Source organism: Sylvia atricapilla, chromosome 6 (assembly GCF_009819655.1).
Source record: "Sylvia atricapilla isolate bSylAtr1 chromosome 6, bSylAtr1.pri, whole genome shotgun sequence".
Classification (NCBI taxonomy): domain Eukaryota; kingdom Metazoa; phylum Chordata; class Aves; order Passeriformes; family Sylviidae; genus Sylvia; species Sylvia atricapilla.
In genome coordinates this window covers 54,904,548-54,929,504 of record NC_089145.1, presented here as the reverse complement: position 1 = coordinate 54,929,504, position 24,957 = coordinate 54,904,548, and the positions used below count along the sequence as shown (strand labels likewise).

The 24,957-nt window shown below is 38.2% G+C and overlaps 1 protein-coding gene across 3 annotated transcripts in view; it reads left to right on the top strand.

Moving 5' to 3' along the window:
• The window catches only part of LOC136362966 (neurexin-3-beta), a 351,965-nt gene that overhangs the window by 204,282 nt on the left and 122,726 nt on the right, over positions 1 to 24,957 (top strand). For all 3 annotated transcript variants that reach the window (XM_066321974.1, XM_066321975.1, XM_066321973.1), the window contains exon 3: positions 10,779 to 10,950. In XM_066321974.1, the coding sequence (XP_066178071.1) occupies positions 10,779 to 10,950 (172 nt within the window). The remainder of the gene's footprint in view (positions 1 to 10,778; positions 10,951 to 24,957) is intronic.

Genomic DNA, 24,957 nt, shown 5'->3' with positions numbered 1-24,957 from the left:
AGAATATAGGCCCTGGGTGCATTAAATTCTATTAGAATTCTATCCTATTAAAATTCTGTAAAGAAAACACTAAGAAAGGAAAATGCAGTAATATAAAGTGCTTAGTCATATAATACTTTTAAATATGTATTTTTGGACCACTCTGAAACCCTAGGATATTCTTTATGGTTGAGAGAAGAGAGTTTGCAAGAAATATTTACTCTAAGCAAAACCAAGTTTAAATAGATTAATTCTGTCCAAAGCCTCTTCACCCCTTGCACTTCTATAGCTATTGTACTAGAGTTAATTGGATGGTGGCAAGCTGGTATTTGTGATCATCTTTCCTGTTTGAACACAGTGTCCTTTTTTAATGCTATTTTTTTGACAAGTGCTCACTTTTCTGTTGGTTATGGGTGGAGATAGCTCTGATTGCTCTTACTGAGTAATGTATGCTGTGCCTTCAGTTCACCAACATCTCACAATTGTACCAGTGCTTTTGATAAGGAAGCCTAGTAGTTAGGCAAAGAAGGTTTATTTCACACAGCCTGTAAGTGTCAGATCTTTAATTCCATATTTTGTGCATGTGTCGGGTTTGCATGGCAGGGATTTGGGATGGCTGCATAGGTGTCTTCTGTGAGAAACTGTCAGAAGCTTACCCCATGTCTGACAAAGCCAGTGCCAGCCAGTTCCAACACTAGGAGCTGCTGCTGCCCGAGGCCATCCACAAGAGTGGTATAACCTCTGTGAAAACGTGGTTTAAAAGGGGGAAAAATTGCTGAGCAGGAGCAATGGCAGTGGGGTAGAGCTCATGCTAAAGCCCATGGTGAGGCTGGCAGCAAAGAGGGGGTAGAGAGTTCAAGAGTAAATTTCAGTCGTGGAAGAAGAGAGAGTCAAGGAGAAGGTGTTTTTAAGATTTATTTCTCATTATCCTACTCTGATTTGATTGGTAATAAATTAAATTAATTCTCCTAAGTTGAGACTGCTCTGCCAGTGACAGCAACCCATGAGTGATCTCTCCCTGCCCTTCTCTCAGCTCATGAGCTTTTTGTTTTATTTCTTCTCCTTGTCCTGCTGAATTGAAAAAGTGATAGAGAGGCTTTGGTGAGTATCTGGTGTCCAGCAAGGTTCAAACCACCAGAGTGTGACTGCCACTTTAGCTTCTGCTGGCACAAATTGTTGGCAATGTTACCCAGGGGATTGAAACCCCAGGGGAGATGCTGTGAGATGAATGGGCATATTTTCTCCTGGAACATCTCTGCTTTGGAGCAAGTTCCTTGTTCTTGTGCCCTGATAAAATCTGACTTGCTACTGCAGTCATTTCTTTATTGAGTGAATGTGATATTTTAGCAGCTGGTCGTGTTTTTGTCTGAAGAGTGAGTTGCAGAGCAGCTCTTAGAAAGGTAAAGGCTTACTTTTAATCAGCCAACTTCTGTAATTCTGGAAGAGTGCAGCAGCTTGAGCACACTTCAAGTTTAAAATGCAGCACACAATATGCATGGGCTCCTTTCTCTGGGAAAATTGAAGCTGGTGTCAACATTCAGAATGGTTCCTGTTTCTGACCTAGTGCAGAATCATATCTAAAGGTATAATTTCACAAAAACTTTCAAGGATATACTGTTTATATTTGCAGAAGGCACTGTCAGAATATTTAGTCCTAATAGTTCGAGTTCACACCATCAGATAGGACATTTTTTTTTGTGATGCGTATTTTAATCTATAAGAACAAATTAGCCATCTGAATAAGGTATTTGCTAATGAGCCAATAGACAGATATCGCCTTTTTAATTTGTTTGGCATTCTGTTTCCCTAGGAAATGCCCCTTATCAGCATGCTGCTTGTTTCTGTTTCTTTACTTGCAGTATGATATCCCTGAATGAGTGGGATTTAGCGGCCCCACAGCTGGAATTTCACCAGCTGTGTAATAGCAATAGTTTTTTGCAAATTGTGTGGCCTAAACACACCTGGATGTGTTTTTTTGAAACATTTTACTTCCTGTTAACTGATTGGCAGTGTATTGGTGCTATCCTAGGTCACAGAAAAAAAGACTGAATTGGACACACTGTCCTGGGCAATGAATGGCACAGGAGGAAACCTCACTTTTAAGATTGCTGAATATCACTGATCACCAGGCTTGGCAGGTGTCAGATATAAGAGCGACAAGATGTGCCACAAGATTCCCCAGATTTGAGGAAACAGGTTCAGGGTGAGCTTAGTACAAGCCTCATCATGGTAATGATGATACTGTAAATCAGGATACCCTGCTTGATATTAATTAACTGTAGTGCAACAACATCTGGAGGCTCCACTGGATACCAGGGCTCCACTAGGGCAGGTAACATACAAATATACTGTTTGATAAGCCTTTTGATAATGTGACTTCACTTTATAAAAAGGCAAACTGGAGAGAGAGAAATTAAAGTGGCTTTTTCAAGGTACAGGAGAGCAGAGGTAGAAGCAAAAATCTTTCCTTTCAATCCTGTACTCTATCTAGCTAGTCTTGATTACCTCTGTGAGTGAGTTAACATTTAAAGGTCTCAATCTGTACTAATGAAATCCCCTTACATGAAATATGTACGCTTCTGGTGCAAAATTATTTCCTAAGTGTAATTCTGCTGGTATTATGTATTAATGTTACCTAAACTACTTCAGTGATAAGTAAAGCTCTTTTCTGATGTGGGGAATCTAGGCTGAAATAAATAAGTACCTTCTATATTTCATGTCTTTTCTTGGTGAAAATATCTTGTGTGTGTTGTTGTATATAATGAGTCACTTTTGACCCTGGCAGAACCGTCACAGAATTGAGCTTCTTGTTTTTGTTTGGGTTTTTTGGTGTGGTTTTTTGGTTTGGTTTGGTTTTTGTGGGGTTTTGGGTTGAGGGGGGGGCGGTTTTTGGGGGGTTTTTTTGCTTGCTTGCTTGTCTTCAGGGCAGCTTTGTTCATAAAAGAAACTTTTACTGGACAAAAGGCAAAGATTGAAAGATGGAAACATGCAGGGAGAGACAGAGATTAGGTAAAATTAAAACAAGAGAATGGTAATTTTACATCCCACTGGTAACTCTATTTCTGCAATATTGCAAAGGTGTTTGGTCAAAAAAAAATTCAAGAACATGAGTAAGATGTACTTTAGTAGCAGTGTATTGCTGTGCTACAATTCCTTGTAGTACTGGCTTCCATTGAAGAAGTGTTTTATTATCATCTGTGTCTCACATCAACATTTAACTGGCAAAAAATGAAGAGCAATTTGGAAAATTTCTTAAACTCTTAAGAAGGAAACTGGTATAAATTTTACTTGAGCCAAATAATGTAACGTGTCTCCAACCAAAGAGTAGAGATCATCTTTCAATACGAGGAGCACTCTCAGAGACCACTCCTGATTTAGGCTGCTGATCATGGCGAGTAAGCCTCAAATGTGGGCCCCCATGGTAAGATTGTGTAATTTCTGTAAACTGAAGTTAAAAATTTCTGGTGTCTCCACTTGAAAAAAAGTATAAGTAGACTTGATGGAGTTTCAGGGCCATGGGGAAGTTTAAATGAAAGATTGCTTTCTGATTTTAAGCAAGAAACTCAGAGAGCTGAGTGGTTTTCTCTTAATCTCTGTGAAACTGAGGAGAGTTTGCAGTCTAAGAAAGATGAAGCTGGAACCCTAAGTCCTTTGCTTCATCAATTTTTTGCTCTGAGGATGAACTAAAGGCAGCAGTGTGGCTGCGACAGATGTTTATCTAAGCTACCTTTCTAAACCGTCAACGGAAAAGATGAGATTTTCATTATATTTCCCAATTTCATTTTTTCACCACTTCTTAAAATGAACAGGAATCAGTAGCAACCTTCAAGAAAATTTTGGCTTGATCACAGACTTACAAGTAATTTATGGCAGTATGATGCTAGATGGTGTTTCAGTATAGGCAATAATAGTTAATAATGATCTGCTTTTCAGGAAGAGCTGAGCATAAAGTTATATTCATGTTGTTGTATTCAATGGCTCTTGATTCTTCCAATGAATTTAGTACTTTTTTTTGCTTAAACATAATTGTCAAATCCTTTTCTTACATATTTGTACTTTGAGTTATAAAGAACTAGTGCTGAATCATTGCTTCATGACTATATACACAGTTTCAAGTGTACTACTTTTTGGAAACTTTTATATCTCCTCTTTTTTCTTTTTGAGATGGCCTCAAAAAGATCTGTGTACTGTGTTGAAGAATTTAAGTCAAAGGTCCACCCTTAACTTATAATAGAGGTTTTCCTTTTGTACGCTGTTCCTTTTCATTATAGTTCTTGAATTCCACTTGCCTTTTTGACCGTGTTCAACACTAGGCCAATCTCATCAAAGTAGCAACTGTAATGAATCCAAGCCTTCTTTCCTTAGCTGCAAATCACAAATGCTGCTCTAAAATATATCCTGTCGTTTAAAAAAGAATCAATTCAGACAAGATATATGACCTCCTATAAAATTTTAGAGCAGAGTAGATTATAACAATTGTCCTTTTTAGCCTTATAAATTATGTATTGCTGAGAACTGCTTCTTTTAAAAACCATGCCCCCAAAGGATAATAATTTCTATTTATTTTATCCTCTGGTGTGTGTGTGATTATTTCTGATAAATAGGTTTTAGCTGGCATTCAGTAGAACTGGTTGAGCAGCTTAAAGAAGCAGTAACATATATAACAAAAATTGACCTGCTGCTTCTTATAACTGCCCTTAAAAATCAAACAAAATTAGCTGGCCTATGGACTTCCTTTCCCCATAACAACATTTTTTTCCCTTGTTTCAAGATAACTGTAAAGTGTTGACACCCTGATCAAAAAATCCAAGTCAGGTGAGCTTCAGTGCCTGTCATTTCTCTCAGAGCATTGCTGGTTTTGTTGATTATCATATTTTCCAGGGTGGCAATACTGTTTCTTGAGTGTCACTGTTTGGATAAAGGCAGACTTCATTCTGTAAATTCTCCCTTTACCCAACCCAAGAGGTTTTTTAGATATTGAATGCTGATTTCTGACTTACCTCTCAGTGATCTTAAAAACAGTACTAAACAGAGGAGAGTAGAACTAACTACCTTATACTCTTTCCCCTTCTTAAATCCATTGGTATGTGTATACCAGAAAGATCTGTCCAGCCATGTGCTCAGTTCTAGCTGCAGCCCAGAAGAGCCCTCTAAGGACAATGCTCTTTTTTACTACCTTTCTAATCAGAAAAGAACTTCCTGGGTTTCTGTTTACAGTGAAAGTTCACATGAAGTGATTTGTAGTTGTAGTAATAAACGAGCGTCCTCTGTGGAATATACATCTATACCTTCAGTTCTCCTGGATAAAACACAACTTCTAGCCCTGTTGTGCAAAGCCCCCTACACTGCAGAGAGTGAGCAATCCTTCAGAGGGACTCACATTTGGAATCAAGTTTGAGGCAAAGCAAAAATAAAAAAAAAACAAACAATCAGGCAAACAAAACCCCGAAGGAAATCAAGCAAAGAAAGTCTTAAAGAATAAAGTGAGAAAAAAGAGCAAGAAATAAAAGTTCAATCTCTTTTTAAAAACATAGACTGCAAGTGTGAGGGGCCTAAGCAAAACCAAGCCATTCCAGAAAGAGTAGTTCTCAGGGTTATAAAAAAAAACCAGAGCAATTTTTCATTAATTCAGAGGATAGGGCAGTTGAAGTGTATGTGTGTGTCAATTTTTTGGGGGAGGGAAGGTTTACTAAACCTTCCTACAGCGTGAAATGGCTTGTTGTATTACTGAAAGAGCTTGTATCGATTTCGAATGAGAGCAGTGAAACCAACAGTCATCTGCAGGACAGAGCAACTAGGAGCATTGTCTGCCAGGTTTGGGCTGGTGTCTAGCCGTGTTGGAACCAGCCAGGGTGGGAGGAGGAGGCAGTACATGCACTACTCACTATTTAAAAAATTATGCAATAAAATGAGTGTGAGAAAACACAGCCTGGGATTGTAGTCCGATTTCAGGTATGTTCTATCAATGCTTCCTCGAATTTTATATTTTGCTTCAGAAAAATAAATGAAACACACAAAGATACTGGGATAAACTCTGCTTCCACTCCCATTAGTAGGAATTGAGTTTCTTCAGCAGAATTGCTATTGATTCACATTGATGCAGCTGAGAGTGGGATCTGTTCTAACGCCTGGACTTTTCTCTCTCGGTTTTTGAAATAAAATGCTTTCTGCACACAGGGAAAAAAATATATACTTTTAGTGTGGACAGTTTAAATTTTAGATTAAGAAAAAGAAATCCTAAGGACAAAGCCCTTTGTGACTGTTCATGTATGTGTACCCTCTAACACTAACTGCTCATCTTACAAAATCACTGCCAACCCCATTTTACTTTCTTTCTACCTGGTCTGCTACATAGAGACAGATGCTTTCAAGATGTAAAGGCATGGAGAAAGCAAAGGCCTGACAATTTGCACACAGGACAGGCTCTAGTTCTGCTTGAATGAAGAGATACAAGTTAAAACATACCTGCTAAAATGTGAGGCTTCAGACCTGTTCTGAGGTCCCTTCAGAGGAAAGGAACAGGTTTTGAAGGAGTTGAATGTAGAAGCTGAGGAAAGCTTAGGACCTCTGCTCTGAGATTGTAGTTCCTCTCAGGGCTGAAATGTTTGAATTGGCAGTATATAAACAATGTTTAAGTAAAATGTATCTGGATTTTCGAGGCTTGTTGAGCTTGGTATGACAGGCATCTTATAACTCCTCTGTCACAGATAAAGAATGTGGTTAACAGAAAGGTAAAATAAAAGGCTGCCCAAAGTGAAGCAATGCTTCAGGGCAAGCAATAAATTGCTGATCTCCTGATCCAGGCTGTAGATTAGCTCTGTCATTTAATAATGTTGAAAATTTTTGGTAATTGTGCCTGTACCAAACTGTCTCTAAAGAGTAGACAAGTCAAGGAGAAGCCTTGTACAACTTTTTTTTCTTCCACTACTTTGTGGTTTTTTTGTTATTATAATTTATCTACAACCATTCCATTATGTGATCATAATTGTATTTCTAAAGTCTTAGAGACATAATGTTTATCTCCAGAAGTACTGTAGGGAATGAAATGGTAATGTGGCTTTTGAGGGCACCAATTTTATGGGACAAATCAGCACAAGACAAATTCTTGAAAAACTTTTAAAATCCTTTTTGGCACAGTAGCCTTACAGAAAGAAGAGGAAAAGTAAGATAGATTGAATGCTGAGTTCACTTCATTATTTATAAATAAAATGGTTCTCAGTTTTCCACGACCTAGTGCCAGCACTTGATGTCACTTGGAGGTTTCAAAAACATTAATTAATGGTTGCCTTTTCATGGAAAGTTTTTTGGGGCACCCAGTGAATACCAATATATAGAGGAAAAAAATTTCACTGTCTATTAAAATTCTCTTGAACCCTTTTGGACTATGGAGCTTGTTTGCTCTATGTGGCTCTGTATTCACCTTTTTCCTTTCTGTATAGTCAGGATTTTCTTTTCCTATAGCTACGAAATGAATGTTAGAGGTAGTGGCTCAAAGGTAAATCTTTCTTTGTCACATACTTACTGGTCTAGTTAATACCTTTGTTTGGTTATGTGGAAAGAAAATCCTCCAGCTGAATGTGCAGGGAAAGGAATGAAAGGTTATGTCCATCATGAAGTGTTAAACTTTAATGGTAAAGCTTGTCTTTCAGATTTAGAACGAAGGTAGGTCTTGGTAAAAGCTGTTTTTAATGAAGTGTTGTAGAGCAAGAAGCTAGAATTGAAGAGATGTTGAAAATAAATTGTGGATTTGCCCCTTGTGTCCATAGTCACTGTTCTTTGCTGTAGGATTTTCTCTGTGCTTTGCTTTGCTTTATTTTTTTTCTTCTGCCAGGAATGCATAAACTGATTGTTAATTTTTTCATAGTGTCTGGTGCCCTGGAGATATAAAATATCATAAATAAACTGTATCTTGGGGTCTGTGTGTGCAGTTTGGCTTCAGTAGCCCTACCTTTGACATACTGTGTTGTGTTTTATTCTGGTAATTGGAACAAAACCATTTTCGGGACAAGTTCCTACTCAGCTCAAATAAAAGTCTCAGAAATTGTGATTCTGCAAAACTCAAGTTTAAGAGGCACAGGGAGTTCTGCCCCAGAGTCGTCTGAAGAGAGCTGGAATAGGCTGTCCATAAGAACTATGATTTTTTTTTTTTTAGACAATTTTTTGCACTTCTTAAATGCAAGTGTTACACTACTTTTTAAAAGGGCTGTCTTCTCTGGCCTCTTGGGGTAGGGCAGGCACCAGTTTGCTCATTTCCCTCTTTTCTCCATCAAACTAAAGGCCACTGGCATTTTGCAGTCCTCTGCTTCCAGAATCTTATCTCTTTTCCAGTTTGCCCTCTTATCACTAGCCCTTTAAATAGGTCTTTTCCTTCAAGCCCTGGGAAAGGAAATGGTGAAACGTACTATCTCCTTTTCCTCTTAGGAGAAATCAGAAACGTTTTCTCATTCTGCAGAGATAAATTGAACTTCCCACCATCGTTTTCCCCACCTGCAAGTTTTTTACCTTTGCCTCATTAAGCCTTGAAGGTGTGCAGCTTTCACTCTGCTGAATACCTTTTAATCCCTTCCTTTTCAGTGGTGGTGGTAATCTGTTTCATTAGAAAAGGAGCAGCTCTTCATCTTACCTGCTCATGCCATACCTTCATCGAAGTGGACTCTTCTTACAGCAGCCACAGTTTGCCAAAGAAGCTCCATGTATTGATGGGAATTAAAAAGCAAATTGAGAGATCATCCAGAAGGCTGATTGTTAGGCAATATCTTCAAAACCACAATAATAGTAGCCAGGTTACCTGGTCGCTGGATATTATTTGAGTCTTTGATGAAAAATTAATCATGCGTTCTTTGGTAATTGCTGTGCAGGTAAAGATAATTACGTGGTTGCCAGCAAAAGATTCACTAAAACAGTGTTGGGAGATCACTTACTTCATATGTCAAATAAGTGGTAAAGCTGTGCCAGCAATGCTTTTATCTGAAATAAATCTTTGTTAACTGAAGCTTCATTTATTTTTGGGCTAGCGTAAGAAACACTGGTTGCTTTCAAATGGCATCTGAATTCATGTATCTGCTGGGAGCAGCAATCCAGTTACCTCACATTTCCATGAAAAGAGAAAGATGATATTGATATCTTGAAGAAAAGTCCCTCCAAATAATAACAGTGTGAACGTACAGGAAACTTTCTATCCAGCATATATTTAGCACAGTCTAAAATTTACTGTTGTAAGGAGAGAAAAGCCAAGATGCTTACTGCTTCAGTGCTAAACTTCAAGTAGTTCATGACCTCTTCAGCTACAGGTCTGTTTGCTTTCCTTTCCTAAAACAATGTTGTAGTCTGACACCAGGAAGCATGGTGTTAGAAGGAAAATGTCAAAAAAAAAAAGAAGGGTATTGAAGACACAAGGAATTTGTGATGAGTACTTTGGCGTGAGTAAGCTTTGAAATGTAAGGTAAAGCAGGAATCAGAAAGACCTCTCTGAGAAATTGAAACGTGGTGAGATTTTCAGAAAAAGATTTTTTTTGGCACCTGGAGACAGGATTAAATCCAGGAGAGGAATCCAAAGTGGCCTTTAAGTACAAGAGGCGAGGCTTCTTTTTGCTGCCAAGATTCGCTAACGTGAATGTAGTATAGTAGTTATGTAGTTTGGGTAACAGCCCTGAAAATTGGGGTCCTCTGCCCACTAAGCAGATATGTAATGAAGTAAATGGAACAGAATTGTCCCATGACCCTTTATTATATCCTAGTTATTTTTCAAGGAAGATATGTTTGCATAGAAGATGGCCACCAACTCTCTGTTGTTGTTTCAATTTTATAGTGTGGGTAGGTAGCAAGTGTATTGACTTCCTCTATGATACATTTTAGTTCTGCCTGTCTGTACCAGTTTTGGATCTATGCAGTGGACATAATATGCCTTTATAATTGACACCAGCATACTGTGCCTCTCCTTACTGAGTGTTTGAATATGCATTCCTGTTAATTGTACAGTGACAAGAATTTCTGTCACTGTTGAAATCAGTAGTATTGAATGCATATATCTAATCCGAGTATACTCTGGGCGTGTATTTTGCAACCTAAAGTCATTAAATATGGTCATTACTTGGAACCACCTGAGGGGAGCTGCAGAAGGAAGTGTTGAGGCTACTACAACAGGTTTTGCCTGCTCTTTCCTTTCAGTCAGTGACTGGTGGAACGTTCTGGGAAAACACTATTGGTAAGGCACTGCCAATAAAGTGTGTGTGACAGAGAAAAATAAGATGGGCTCCTCCTGTCTTTTAGGTAGCTTCCCTCTGATTTTCAAAGTCAGCTAATGACATTTCTGCTCCCTTCAATTTCCATTCATCTTCTAACTGCATTCTTCCTGCTGTATCCAACAATCATTTTTTGGAGGGTGAGGATTGTTTGTTTCCCAAGAAGAATAAGAGAACAAAACAGGTGTTGAGATAACAGCCTGTCTGTGGCTGCATTTTATATAACAAGTGACTAGTAATAATCGGTAGTGATGTTGCTCAAATAACTCTTTATCCACATCTCTTGATTTTTGTTGCCTGGTTTCTCACCTGTCTTCTGTGATGTTTTACGGGAACAAATGAGTCACTGTCTTCAGGTGAATGCTGTAAAGAACAGTGTGAAAGTGATTGCATTGAAGCAGAACCAATGAAATGTGTCCTTACCAAGCTCAAAACGATCCTTCTGTGAATTCTTCAGTGCCATCTACCGGCAGAATTACCCACTAGGGACTTACAGCCCAAGAACATTCTCCTAAGTGGCAGCAACTTAAAAAACATTTGTTTCTTCTCTCCTTTTAGGAGCAAGGCAAGATTGGTGTAGTCTTCAATATTGGCACAGTGGACATCTCAATTAAAGAGGAAAGCACACCTGTCAATGATGGCAAATACCATGTAGTACGCTTTACCAGGAATGGTGGCAATGCAACACTTCAGGTTGACAGCTGGCCAGTGAATGAGCACTACCCCACAGGTACATATATTTTTCTTTTTGTTTTTCTCTTTCAGTGTTTCCGTACCTATAAACTAATGTTTGATAACAACTGGTTGCTATATAAATCTTTGTTGCTTCATGTCGACACTAAATTCCTGAGGCTGCTGATGCATATTCTGTCTCTTGGAAAACAAACTAATGGTCTTTTACACTGGAAGAATCAGCATGCCAGCTGTGTGGTATGATGCACATATTTCACAGGTCTATTCATGCTATTTCAGAGGTCTCTTAAGTGAATCTTGGTTCTACACAGAGCTACAAAGACATTCAATGACAAACTTGGTTTTGCTACTTGTGATATTTTCTAAATGTTTAGGGTAGAAAAGTTTTGAACAGACTCTATGAAAAGGAGCAGTGACTCTAACCACACCCCAAATACTGTCTATATAAATATAGAGTAGAAATTTAAGGAATGTGGAAGATTAAGCAAGTATTTGAGCAGACCTTATGCTTGCCTCGTATTTTTTTATCATCTGATTTCAATTTCCTCTTAGGTTTGCAGATACAAAGGTTAACACACCATCCAACCAAAACTGAAAACTCCTGGTTGACTTTCTGTCAAAATGCAGTGGGAAAATTCAGTGTCTTTGGAAATTATTACCCTAAATCCACCAGAAATAGTGAATTACTGGCTCTTGATACACTGGCACATGTTTTATCCCACCACAAGCAAACCACAGCCTCATGGTACTTTATGTCACCATGCTAAAGGATCCAACTTACTCCAGGTGAAAAACAGATTGCTCTCTGTGGTGCTGACAGTGCACTAGATAGCTGAGGTGTGATGATGGGTATGGTTATAAAAGGAAGAATGAATACAAGGAAAGATCTCCAGTGTTAACCATGTTCTTCCAATTCTTATGTTGCCTAAGATCAAGCCATGATCTTCTTGGTTTTCAATACTGAGTCTAAGAAACATTCAGTTCTTTATTTCTAGGTTGTATAGTAGTAACTCAGGACAGAAAGAAGATTTCTTGCTAGTTGTGTAGGAATTTTTCCAAAGAAACTTCAACTGAAAGTATAGGAAATATCCTAACTTGAGGTTATATACTAATTTTTGTGACATACTAATACATTACTCCAAGGGGATGACTTCATCTCTTCTAGTCACTCAGAAAGCCCACAGGAAAGTTTTAAAGTGTGAGTCATCTATATTATGTTGCTCTCTATCACATATGTCCCTTTGTCAGTGTTTTGTCAGGTATATGGAAAAGGATACATTTCAATTATTAACCTTATTTGTGTGAAAAAGTTCTTTTCGAAGAATGCCATGACAGATAGGCTGAGTTAGATTCTAGCTTTTCTATCCATTGTTTTGAGAAGAAAGTGGGCTGGGAAAGGTCCAACTGACGATCTTTCTTCTGCTCCTTTCATCAATTATTTTGTAAAATACCTTCAATCCAGTTGGCAGCCAATTACAGTCACTACAAACCCTATGAATAAATTTTCTTCTTATATTGCTTGCTATAGTAAGTCTCTGGTGTAAAGAAACAAAATATTCAGCTCAATGCTTTGGAGATTTTTTTTTTAAAGGGAAAATAAATCATACTCAGAGACTACCTCAGTACCCTGGTCTTCTGCCTTGGCTAAAGGTGTTTCTATATTTTCATTAGAAGATGTATGGTTTTATGGAATCAGCATTAATCTTATGTTCTGGGCTAGTACTGAGTGTATGCAGTTGTACTCTAGGAAAAAAGAACACTTTTATCTTCCAGACACCTTTTCCTTTCTGTGCATGTATTTCAATTTTTATCTGTTTGTAGATGATGAATTTTTCAACCTGTCCCTGTGAAAATAAGGCTTATGGGACCATAGTTCATGTGTGCAGGTTTCTCTCTTATTTGTTTCCTACTTCATTCCAACAAATGCTTTAGCCAAAAAAAAAAAAAAAAAAAAAAAAAAAAAAAAAAAAGGGGGTGGGGGTGGGGGTGGGCAAAAATCAGAAAACCAAAAGATATTACATTGCTGTGGAAAAAAACCCAAGCAAACCAATCCACAAACAAAAAATAACCAAGGGAGGAGGGCAATGTTCCAGCCTTCCCAGAGGAAAGGACTGTGGCTTGATGTCAATTCATATTAAATGCCAGAATATCTATATAATAGAGTGGCATTATGAATGCCTAAGATTCCGAAAAGATTCAATAAACCAATAATTACAGGAAACCAATACTTATTAGTCCCATTTTCCAAGCATTGGTTTAAAAAAAAAAAAGACCTAATAGGAGCTTTTGAAATTAATTACTTGTTGTCTTTCACAAACCAAATTTACACTATTGTTTTATCGTTGTTTATTGTTTTGATCTGACTTCAAGACCAAACCTGTGTTCAGCAGAGATTCAGCTCTGTAAAGGCACTGTGGTTGGGTGGACTCAAGCTAATACAGTGTGTTTCAACTGGAACCTGCTGAAAATTTAAATTCATCTTAAACCTGAGTAATAGTAGCTAAGTAATCCCCTATGTTTCACATAGGAAGGATCGTGTCAATTCTGGAAATACAGTTATTTGTAGTGCTTAAAAAGCCTTGCATTTGTAGACCATGTGTGTTGCTTGTAAAATGAACAATTCCATGTGTACTTGGTTTTCCACACGGTGCTACAACCTAGTGTTTACAAGTTTTATAAACTATCTTATGTATTTGTCATCACACGTGGTGCAATCTTCAGTCAGGGCTGCAGTCTGAATGGCATTTCCATGCTCCTCTCTGAGTTTTATTACTTGTGGAAGGATTATACATTAGACTCATAATTGCTTGCTCAATGAAAAGTGCAAATAGAAGTTGGATATTCATTAAATGAGCAAAGTGAGAGAATATTGGCTTTCCTTAAAATACAGTCTTTACTTAAATTGAAATTAACTGAAACTAGCCCAATGGGACCAAAAGGCTCCAAAGCTCTATTTTTACAACTTCAAATAAAAGACAAGGAAAACAGAATGACAACAAACTTACAACTCAAGCACTGACATTTTGGGGTTTATAGCATCTAGTTGCATTCCAGTCACCTGCAACGTGAACTTTATACTTTATTGTAAAGGAAAAGGGTCAGAGAAAAATGGAGAAGGAGTGAATTAACTTGGAGCTGAAGTTGACTGTTGTGACTGAAATAATCCAAATTGCTAGGGATGATCTCTCATCTTTAGAACCATTTCAAAGAGCCAGAGTTTCTGTTATGAGACAGTAAGAACAGTGGCCCAGTACAGGTGTCTGAAACAAAGAACTGGGAGATGTCAAAAAATGTAGCATTAGAGCTCTGCTGCTACACAGGTTCCTATTATGCCCGTATTTTTAATCTGGCTGCTATCTGCAGTTCAGCTGTTGTGGTTCAGCCAAAACCATTGAGCTGTTTGTGATTTATTTGCATTAGTTTTGCCCTTTCTTCTCTCTCTCAAGAACACAATAAGGAGATGAGCTTTTTCCATAGGCTGTACTGATAGCCAGTTTCTTCATGCTTGATTCACTAAGTTGGTTATCACCATGTGACTGAATTTTTCTCAGTCAGGGTATAAAACTTTTTGCTGTAGTCCAAAGTATAGTTTTCTATGGCTGCCTCCCTTCTGTTGTCTCACATGCTTTCATCCTTTTGTTTATGTCCCAGAAAACAGGTTGTGCTTGGTCATTGTTCTTTTCCTGCTTGTCAGTTCCTGGGTAGAGCCTTCTCTATATCCAATTTAGATTTTAATGATAAAATTGGAGTAATTTTGGATCCGGACTTTAAGAAGAGGAAGTATCTGACATGTTTTTGTTTCAATTAAAATGAAACCCATCAAATTTGAGACAATTTACAGAAATTTTCAGAATAGTTAAAAATCTTCTGTCTTTACACAGAACTGAGATACCTCCATCCCTAAGTTTTTATTAGTTCGTAGGCAGAAGAGGTTGTTTTTTTTTTTTTTTACTTTGTTCACTGTCTTTCCTTGCAAAAAAATACTTTGTGTGATGCCAGATCTGTAGTGTATGCCAAAACAAGCTTGATATTCCTGTTCATTCATCCAGGAAAACTATGTTTTCTGCAGTAGAAAAAAACCCAAAACTATGTGAAGAGAAGCTGTAAAGCAAGAGTATCCATGACAAAAAAATTAAGAACTTATTGAAGTAATGTTTTAAAGGAGTAGATTAAAGGAAAGAAGGCAACAGGTATGAAGGAGCTGTCATTTAAAGAAATGCATGATCTAGCAAGACAAGTGTAGCCTGGATTTTTTATTACATTTTAGTAAGAAGAAATAAGACAGTATTAAACTGGATTATTATCAGGATTCATTATTTCATCCATACAGTACATATTTTATATTTTCCCCCTTTATCATTCTTGAGTTATCTCTCAGTCTTTGCCCTTTCAAATTACATTATTCTACAGGGTTTTTTGCTATGGATAAAAGAAAAAATATTTCATGCTCTATTCCTCTATTTCATTTGGTCTCTGAAGTACATTTCTGGGAGGAAGTTGTGTTTCTGGAAAAGCTGGACAGTTTCCTCTTGGCAGCAGAACTGACTGCTCTGGCAGGTAGTGTGGCAAATAAGTGCAGACCTATAAAAGAAAAAGCTTATTCTGGGACCCTGATATCTGTGCTGGGATTTTCAGAGTAGCTCCAGTTCCAAGGATTGAATGTTCCTGAACTTTTGGGCATATCTGCTTTTTTCAAATTCATTTGAAAGCAATGCAATTTGAACTACATCTTTGTTAGTCTACGTGAGACAAAGTCTTTGTCTAAAATAATAAGCTTTCTATAAACAGGTCAAAGTGATAGTAGTTTAGATTCTCCTACCTATCTAAAATGCAAAAAGCATCAACCTCGCCTTCCTAAAATGTGTTTCTTCATTTGCTTGTTGGAAAGATCTGAAGTAGCTTGATCTGTGCCACGCACCTTATGTAAGATAAAGAAGAAAACTAGCTGAGTTCTTACTTGTTTCTTTCAATAATTTTTCTAGCTAACTGAAGGAATGCTGGAGGATGTAGCAGCAGGACCCCTCTCAGTTATCTCACTAGGGTCTTGGTGTCTGGGAGGTCCTTGCTGACTTGAACTTAGCCACTGCTATTCCAGTCTGTAAGAAGGGTGTGAGAAAAGATACAGGGAGCTACAGACCTGCTAGTGTAAACTCAGATCCTGGAAAAATTATGAAGATGATACTGTATGCTATTTAAAGGCATTTAAAGAATAATGCAGTCACAAAGCACACTCAACATGGGCTCACACGAGGAATGCTCCATTTAACTAATTTGATGTTTTTCTGTTGTAAGGTCACGTGCCTTGTGGATGAAGGGAAGGTGGTGGATGTGGTTTTTCCTGGATTTTAGTAATACTTTTGATACCATTCCTCACAGCACCATTCCAGACAAGTTGCCTGGCTGTGGTTGGAAGCTGGCTGAACAACAGAGCTCAAAGGGCTGTGGTGGATGGGGCTACATCTGCCTGGAAGCTGTTCACCAGAGCTGTTCCTCAGGGTTCAGTTCTGGGGACAGTTCTATGTATTCACTCCTCTGTGGAGAAGGTATTCTGTCTCATGGATGAAGGGAAGGTAGTGGATGTAGGAAGTTTGCTAATGAGACTAAACTGGGAGGGTGCTGTTGACCCCCTCAAGGGACGAGAGGCCTCGCAGTGGATTCTAACTGGATGGGAGAATTGGACTATAATTAATTAGGGTTAAAATTAAACAAGAACAAATTCTGGATTCTGCACCTGGGGCAGAGTAACAGCAGGCATTTTTATGAATTAGGAGAGGAGTGGCTGGAGATCAGCCCTGAAGAAAGGGATCTGTTTTGAGTGCTGGTGGGCAGCAGCTCAGTATGAGTCATTTGTGGACCCTGAGAGTGTAAACAGCAAACCATGTCCTGGGGAGCATAAAAACCAGCACAATCAGCCAGGCAAAAAGTGCTTGTCCTGGTCTATTCAGCATCGGTGTGGTCTCACCTCAGTGAGACCTCACAGTAGAGCCCCACAATTTGAGAAGGATGTGAGCATCCATGAGAATATCCAGAGGACAGCAACAAAACCGGTGGCAGAGCTGGAAATCATGTCCTATGGGAAGGGGCTAAGGACTTTGGGGTCGTTGAGTCTGGAGAAAAGCAGGCTAGGGGTGACATTGCTCTTTACAGCTTTCTGAGGAGTGGGGGCAGAGACTGGTGCTGAGCTGTTTTTCCGTGGTACTTAGTGATGGGACATGTAAGAATGTTTCAAAGGTCTGCTAGAGGAGGTTCACAATAGACCTCAGGAAGCATTACTTTACTGACAGACTGGCCAAACAGAACCATTTTTCTAGAGAGATTGTCAGCAGGCCTCATGCCCCCAAGTATTTAAGAGGCATTTGGACAATGCCCTTAAGAACATGCTTTGACTTTTGGCCAGCCCTGATTGAGCTAGATAATCATTGTAGCTATTTTCCAAATATTCTAGTCTAGTCTAACTACATGCTCACAAAGAAATACAGACTGTCAGGTGGATGTTATAGTTCTATGTTTAAGTGTAAGGTGATGCAGCAAAAGCTTTAGAAAGAATCTAATGACTGTCAGTTCTTCTAATTTATTTTTTTTTTCTTTATGATCGCTCATCTTTGAGAAAATACCAGGATTTTGAGGCATGTTTTGGGACAGCTGAAATGATATACTACATCTCAATAACATAGGAAAAATAGATGTATTTTTCATCTCATCTGTTTTAACTGTAGAGAATTAATTATTATGGTGGAAAGAACCTGAAGTATTTGTGTTTGTCTTGATAAGGTTGAAAGTTTGGTTCCATCTTGTTCTTCCTTTAGGCAAAGTATTCTAAGGTTAAAAATACTGGAATAGTAGGAATCTGGCATTTTTTGTATTGCTGTTACCCATTTGATACTTTTGCCAAGTGCTGGATGTTTCTCAGTGAGATGATGCTAGCTCTTCCCTGCTTGTATGCTTGTTTGCTTGTACCAAATTAGAATGCTGGTTGCAGCCTAATAAGATTCCAAATATCTATTTTTTTTTTTTTTCATAAATGCCCATCCAAACCTATTGTAGATGCTTTAAAACTGGAGTTGTACAGTAGGAGAACTTAAGCCAGAATCAGAGATTTTATAGGAATTTTGAGGTGGGAAAAATGAAGCATGAAGCTCTTTTGGTGAGAGCAGAGTACTGACTGAATACTCTAGAGATGGAATGGAAAGGGCATTTTATAAGTGAGGAACCTGAAGTTGGTCTAAGTATTAAGTGTTCCATGACACCTCACAATCCATGTTGGGTACTATTGTAAGTTTCAATGAAAAACAAAAAAACAGATTTCATTTCCAGAAATGTGGATGTCCACGGATCCAGCCGTCTTTAAATGCAGTGTTGCTTCTCAGTATCTTTAAAAATGTTTCTACCTATCTTTACAAATAAAATTCCATGAGTTTTACACAACTGTGACTATTGAACAGGATTTCATAGTTTGCTTTGAAGCAGATAATTTCTTGCCCTATTCAAGGCATTTATTACCTTTCCCTTTTTATTTTCAGTCTCCTTCCACAACTGGCATGATCTTTTTGTTCAATTAAGTCCATTTCCCACCTCACGCCTCTGCTGAAGGGACTCTAGGATCTTCTCTTCTCTTCTCTCTTCTCTTCTCTTCTCTTCTCTTCTCTTCTCTTCTCTTCTCTTCTCTTCTCTTCTCTTCTCTTCTCTTCTCTTCTCTTCTCTTCTCTTCTCTTCTCTTCTCTTCTCTTCTCTTCTCTTCTCTTCTCTTCTCTTCTCTTCTCTTCTCTTCTCTTCCTCTTCTCTTCCTCTCTTCCCTCTTCTCTTCTCTTCTCTTCCTCTTCTCTTCTCTTCTCTTCTCTTCTCTTCTCTTTTTTGCTTTATTTAGTTTTTTTATCGACATCGTTTTCTTTCTCTCCCTCTGTGATTTCCCAGCCGTGAGATAAATAGCCTTGTATCTTACAAGCTAAATACAATTACTGCTATCAAAACTGGAGTCTTTCTCTCCCTGTAAATGTCTCTTGGAAGCTGATAAGCTGTTCAAAGCAAACTGCAGGCTTCTGCCTAATCCTGAGATTAAACATAACCACCCAGAAGACAGCAAGAGATAATTGAGATGGGGGGGGTTGGGGAAGGCAGGCAGGAGAGGAAGAGAGGAGTGGAAAGTGAGATCCTCTCCTGAGATATTAAGAGGACATACAGAAGGCTCAAGGTTATTTGTAAAGGAATTACACAAAACACACAAGAGCTTGTTATGATGAGGAATTTCCTCAGATAATGCAGTGGTTGTTGGAGTTGTTAAAGACAAAATTTAGTAAGGATTTGTTTGATGTAAAGCATACAGGGCAGCTCCCACCCATGACTGATGATTTTTATATATTATTCCCATCTTGTCCTTGAAACAGAAGGTCTCACAAGATTGTATCCAGATTCTTTGTGCATGCTGAAGTTCATCTCACTGGCTTTATTGCTGAACATGAGGAGACAGTAGATTTCCCAAGACTGAAGCAGAGGACTGAGTTGACTTGTCTGTGCTCTATTTTGCTACCTGCTGACCAGCCTAGGAAATAAGATTGCCTTAGATGTGGAGAAATAGTTTATGGTATCTGTATTAGTCTTCACTTATAAAGGCAGAATTACTGAAGGTTAATAGCTTTTATGAGTCAGCCCAATACAGTTGAAAAAAGCAGCCTTATTTCTGGATATAAAGTTCTTCTTGATAATTTGGTTGGTTTGGTTGTTTTTTTTTGTTGTTTGGTTTGTTTGGGGTTTGTTTGTTGGTTTTTTTTTTTTTGGTTTTGGTTTTTTTGTTTGTTTGTTTTTTTTGGTTTTTTTGTGTGGGTTTTTGCCTGTTTTTGTTTTGTTTTGTTTTGTTTTGTTTTTTATGTTGTTTTTGGGGGTTTTTTTTGGTTTTTTGTTTGTTTTTTTTTTTTTAATCAGTAACATTATAGTTTTCTCCTTCTGTAACTTTTCTTTCGTCTTCTGTTTCTGAAAGCTTGTTTATTTTTAACTGTTATTAATGGGATACTACCTCTTCCAACTTTGCTTTATTTAATTTATAATGCATTAGACAAGAAAAAGTAAGTTTAGATGGTCTAATAGTAGCATCACTGGGGAAATTAGGAAAGGATTATGTATCCTTTCTTCAGCTGATATGTGCACTGATATTGTAAATAATGTGCAGTGTTGTGATTATTAGGAAAACTCAAAAGCAGATCTAACTGAGATTTCTGAGTCATTGCAACAAGTTCTCTCTTTTTAAATTGGTACTTACCCCTGCTCAGTTCCTCTACATGGCTCATATTGTACCACTTCAGTGATTTACAAATGTTTAATAATGGAGCCTTCTTAGAGAAAATCACTAGTTCTCTGTGCTTTGCAGAGCCTGGGTCCTCCTCCCCCAAATTCACTCTGTGTCTTGCAGAATGATTTTGGCATGTCATTTCCTCTTCTTTCCGCCCTTCAGCTCCCTGCAAAAACTTTGGCTTCTGCCTTCTTGTGCTCCTGTAACAATCTCTTCCTTCCCTCAGACTTGAGGCTGTTGTGATCATCTTTTCACTTCTGAAACCTTGCTTCTGAAGTCAAGAGAAGAAGTTTGGCTGAATGTAGTTGTCTCCCTGAAAAGGCACATGGATCTTGTGCTGGACAACTTGGAACCAGTAATAAGATGTGTTGCTTGATGTGCTTGCTGAAGGGATTTTTTTCTTGGTGCTACCAGATCCCACTGTGGTCTTAATATTTTCCTATCCGAATGTGCTTCCGAGTGGGCAATAATAAAACCCAAGATAACTGATTTTTGATTAGCCCTGCAGGCTGAATGTGATCACCAAGGTTCTTGTCACGTAGTTTTTTGTGGATTTTGATTTTTTCATATTGCACTCATTTTGTGGGACTTAAATGAGCTCTCAGATGCTTCCTATCAGCATGAATTGGAGACAGCATATAAAGTGCCTTTGACAGATTTACTGCATTTCATAATGAGCCTAGAACATAGAAAAAGACAGGGTTAATAAAACGGAATTGGAGAAGCACATTTTGAAGGCAGCACTGTGACATATGTTGAAAGATCTGCCAAGAGGGATGATTAAAGCATGACAAGTTGATGAAATCAAGAGTTGATTGTAGCTTGTCACTGCAGGGCCACAGCATCTATAATATATTTATAGGATTGGGAAACCATAAATATGAACACTCAAGTTTTGTTCCCCTGTATCCGTGGACATACAAACCTTCATACATGAAGTCATCAACTAACAAACATACTTTGGAATTTGTGCAAAAATACTCATGTTAATGCGTGTGTTTCCACGCTGGATGATGGGATAGGATCTGACTTGATATAAAAGTGACATAAATGTTGCCACTACACTTAGAGTTTAACTGCTGTGTACTTTGAGTTTTGCTTTCCCACAGAAAAAAGTGAAGCTGTGGTTTATTTCTGACTTGCCTCATCCTCAAAGAGTTTCATGGACGTGTTGTAGGGATTTTTTGTCTTCCAAATTCTGTTTTTGAGGACAGAATAGAGAAAAGACAGGAAAAAAAAAAAAAAAACAAACAAAAGTGGTTATATTGTGGCTTCCAGTATCCATTGATCCTGTTTTGTTTTTGAAACTGATTTGAGCTCTTGCAACACACTGCATTCAGTCTGAGTGAGCTGTAGTTTTAATTTCACCAAGTACCTCAAGCCCATGTCAGTGGCAGTCTGTCAAGCACTGGAATTCGTCAGCTTGGCATCAAGAAAGAGGGAAATGGGTCTTTATGAAGACATGTAAGGTAACAAAGCAGAATAAACAGCACTATGTGATTTAACAGCAATAAAAAAAAGAAGTTCAATGTTTCTAAAAAAAGAAGGGTTGAAAGAAGAAATTTAGCTAAGGAAGGAAATAAACACAGAAAAGCATCTTCATGCAAGTAGCCATGGCCATCTAATTCCCACCCAAGGTCCCACCAATAATCTTTGAGATCTATGAGAGGGGAGAGGAATAAGAAGTATTCTTCTGTGGCAGTCTTTATTACTTCTATATGACAATCACATAAAAGGTTGTTCTAACATGCAAATACATGCCACAGAGGCAATACTAGTTTTAATTTAGCCAAAATATTTTATCTTGTTTATAGACTAGATAAAGAAAATATTACCAGAAAGTACTGACAGTTTGAGGAAAAATGTTTTGGTGCTGTCCAAAAAACCAGAATGCGTGTTATATGTATTATATATTCAGCTGTTAGCTGAATTAGTGTAGCAACACTCTGACATCTTCCTGAATCAGACTAGATGTCCAGTATGTCAAATCTACAGATGAATGCCAAATACTTTAGAAGAAAATTTGCCTTAATGGTCAAAATGACACTTTTTTTTTTTTTTTTTTTTTGGTGGTCCTGGATTTGGGATTCTCTGTCTTCCCAGAGCTTGATTGTTCATCTAATTAAGCTTATTGAGTCTGAGACCTGTCAAATGTCTGATCCTCCAGAGAATTACAGTAACCCACCATGGCAACAACAAAAATAAGCCCCAAAAGATGTCCTTCTAAAAAATTGCCCTACTTTTGCATTTAGTTTGTGATCTGAAATATGAAGTCAAATAAGCTGTATGTGTTTGTATCATATCTACAGTAATTACATTTGTGCTTCCCAGTTGGAAAGCAAATGTTTTCTTTTTTCCCCTCATTAATTTATTCAGGAAGACATGATTGTGTGGAAATACTTCCACTTTTTCTGCAGCTGGAACAGTTACTCTGTTGCACTGTGATCCCATTGCTCAGCCAAATTTAAACTGTAACAACCCAAAATCTAGGTAGTTTAGTGGCATCTGTAATTTTTCTCTATTTCTCTGACTCTTTTTCCATTGATGGTATTGATTCTCAAATCTCAGTTCTTTCCTCTTAGCTTAGTTCTATTGACTAGGGTTCTTTGTAAGATAAATTCTTGCAACACAGAGTGAATGCCTAGGAAAAGTTGTATTAACCTTTGGCAATGGTAGTAGGGCATAAATTGAAACTCATGAAGAGATGAGCTTTGTGATTTCCCAGTCCTAGATTTGTTCTATGTCAGAATGATCCCTTAAAATATTCCAAGATACAGTATCCGTAGGACACTGGTGCATCTTTCTGCCTAGTTGTTCTCACCTGATTTGAGAAACTTGGCCTGAGGAATATCCCTAAGTATTGGCATTGCATTCATATACTTACCACAGGTCTTTGAGTCCCAGTCCCTGAGATACAATGGTGCAAAACAGATACAATCAATGTGGTTTTCCCTGTATTTCTTTGATATCCAGCCATCTTCCATGAATAGTAATTACATACTGAGACATGTAGGTATATCCTGGTACCTTGGTCTTCCCAACAATTCTGTGCCAAAGTACAGAGCTGTTCACACAGGTGTGTGTATCCTGACTGAATCCTAAGATATTTTGAGCTGTTCTCATCTGTTTGTGTCCATTGCTCCATGGTTGTATATGGTCCAAGTACCAAGCATAAACAACGATTATCAGCAATGATTTCTGCTAAATTTCTCCTTTTCTGGCATAAGATTAATTAGAACCACAGGAGGGCTTGGGTTGGAAGGGGCTTTCAAGATCATGTAATTCCAAGCCCTCTGTCATGGGCAAGGGCACCTTCCACTAGACCACAGTGCTCAAAGCCCCATCCAACCAATTGCTGTTGCATCAGCCCTTTGATGGTACATCAAATGTAGCTGTAGAATGTAGTGCAGAGGTGGATGGAGAAATATTTCTCAGATGGAGACTCAGGCTAAATAGAATCCTGCTGCACAGCACAGTGCACTGAGTTCCCAGACATTAAAATATTTACATTTCTCTCCTGGGTTAGTTCTATTTCAGTTCTCCTGGTCAAACAGAGTTTTTATGTTTTATTTCTTCTCTCTCTCTCCCTCCCTAACTCTCCTTCTGTCCCTGTCTCTCTCTCATAAACACACATGTGTGCACAGTAAGAATGAGCAAACAAACATCTGTCCTGAGGGATCACAGGCTTGAACAACTTTGTGCTTTTCTGATCACATTGCCTGCAGAAAGAACAGTGCCAGCTGTAATCCCAGGTTGACATGCTGACATGCAATGACAGAAGGGGTTTATGCATCCACATCAGCCTTCTCCCTGCTGGCTAAAGGCACTGGAAAGCATGAAGTCATTAAAATCCAATGCTACAGTCTGAAGTTGAGCAACTGTGTGAAAGGATGGGCAGAAATGAAAGGGGCCAGTTATGGAACTGGGAGTCAGAAGTTCACAAAGCCCAGCCTTATGTGTAGAGATGTCTGTCTCTGTGATCTTGGGTAATGCTTTAACCACTCTGCAGCTCAGTTTTTCCCATCAGTAAACAGAGGATAAAGCTCCAATTTACCTTATCTCCAGTGACTTAAATAGAAAATATTCTGCAATTCACTGAACATGGAAGTCTTTCTGGGTCAGTGAATTTACATCTTTGCTACTTAGTGAGTACCTGGTGTTCTCGGTCATGGCACAACTTTGTGAATAGCATCTGTCTTTGAGAAGACTTACTGGGTTACTACAAAATCCTAGAATTCTCTTTTCCCTTATCTAAACTGATGCAAACAGAAGAATTGATTTCATGATTTGTAGCAATTAGAAATGGGAAAGGCCTGCTTGCTCTCATTTATTCCATTCTGTAATTAACTGATATTCCCCACCACTTTTTCAAGTAAAATTTTAAATAATTCAAGAATTTCCCTGAGGATACTGTAGCACTTTCTAATATGCAGTCTTGATAGGAAGTGCTTCTTAATAAATTTCTTCTTTCATCAGTTTCTTACATGCTTTTAATTATTTCCTGGCACTGACCTTAGAGAACTTGCCCCTTCCATAGAGTTTTTGCCATTTGGTTATTTGTGACTTGTTAGCTTTCCACTCCTCATCAGTGACATTTGACTAAGGGCCTTATTGGTATTACTCTCATTATTGTTACTGACTGAGCACTTCTCTACAGTAGCACTGTGTTAATGGGAAAGGACTGCACATTCTCTCTCTATTTGTACATTTAACTCTCCATATTATCTCCCTAATAATATGTGCACAGGGAAATGAGATTCAGAA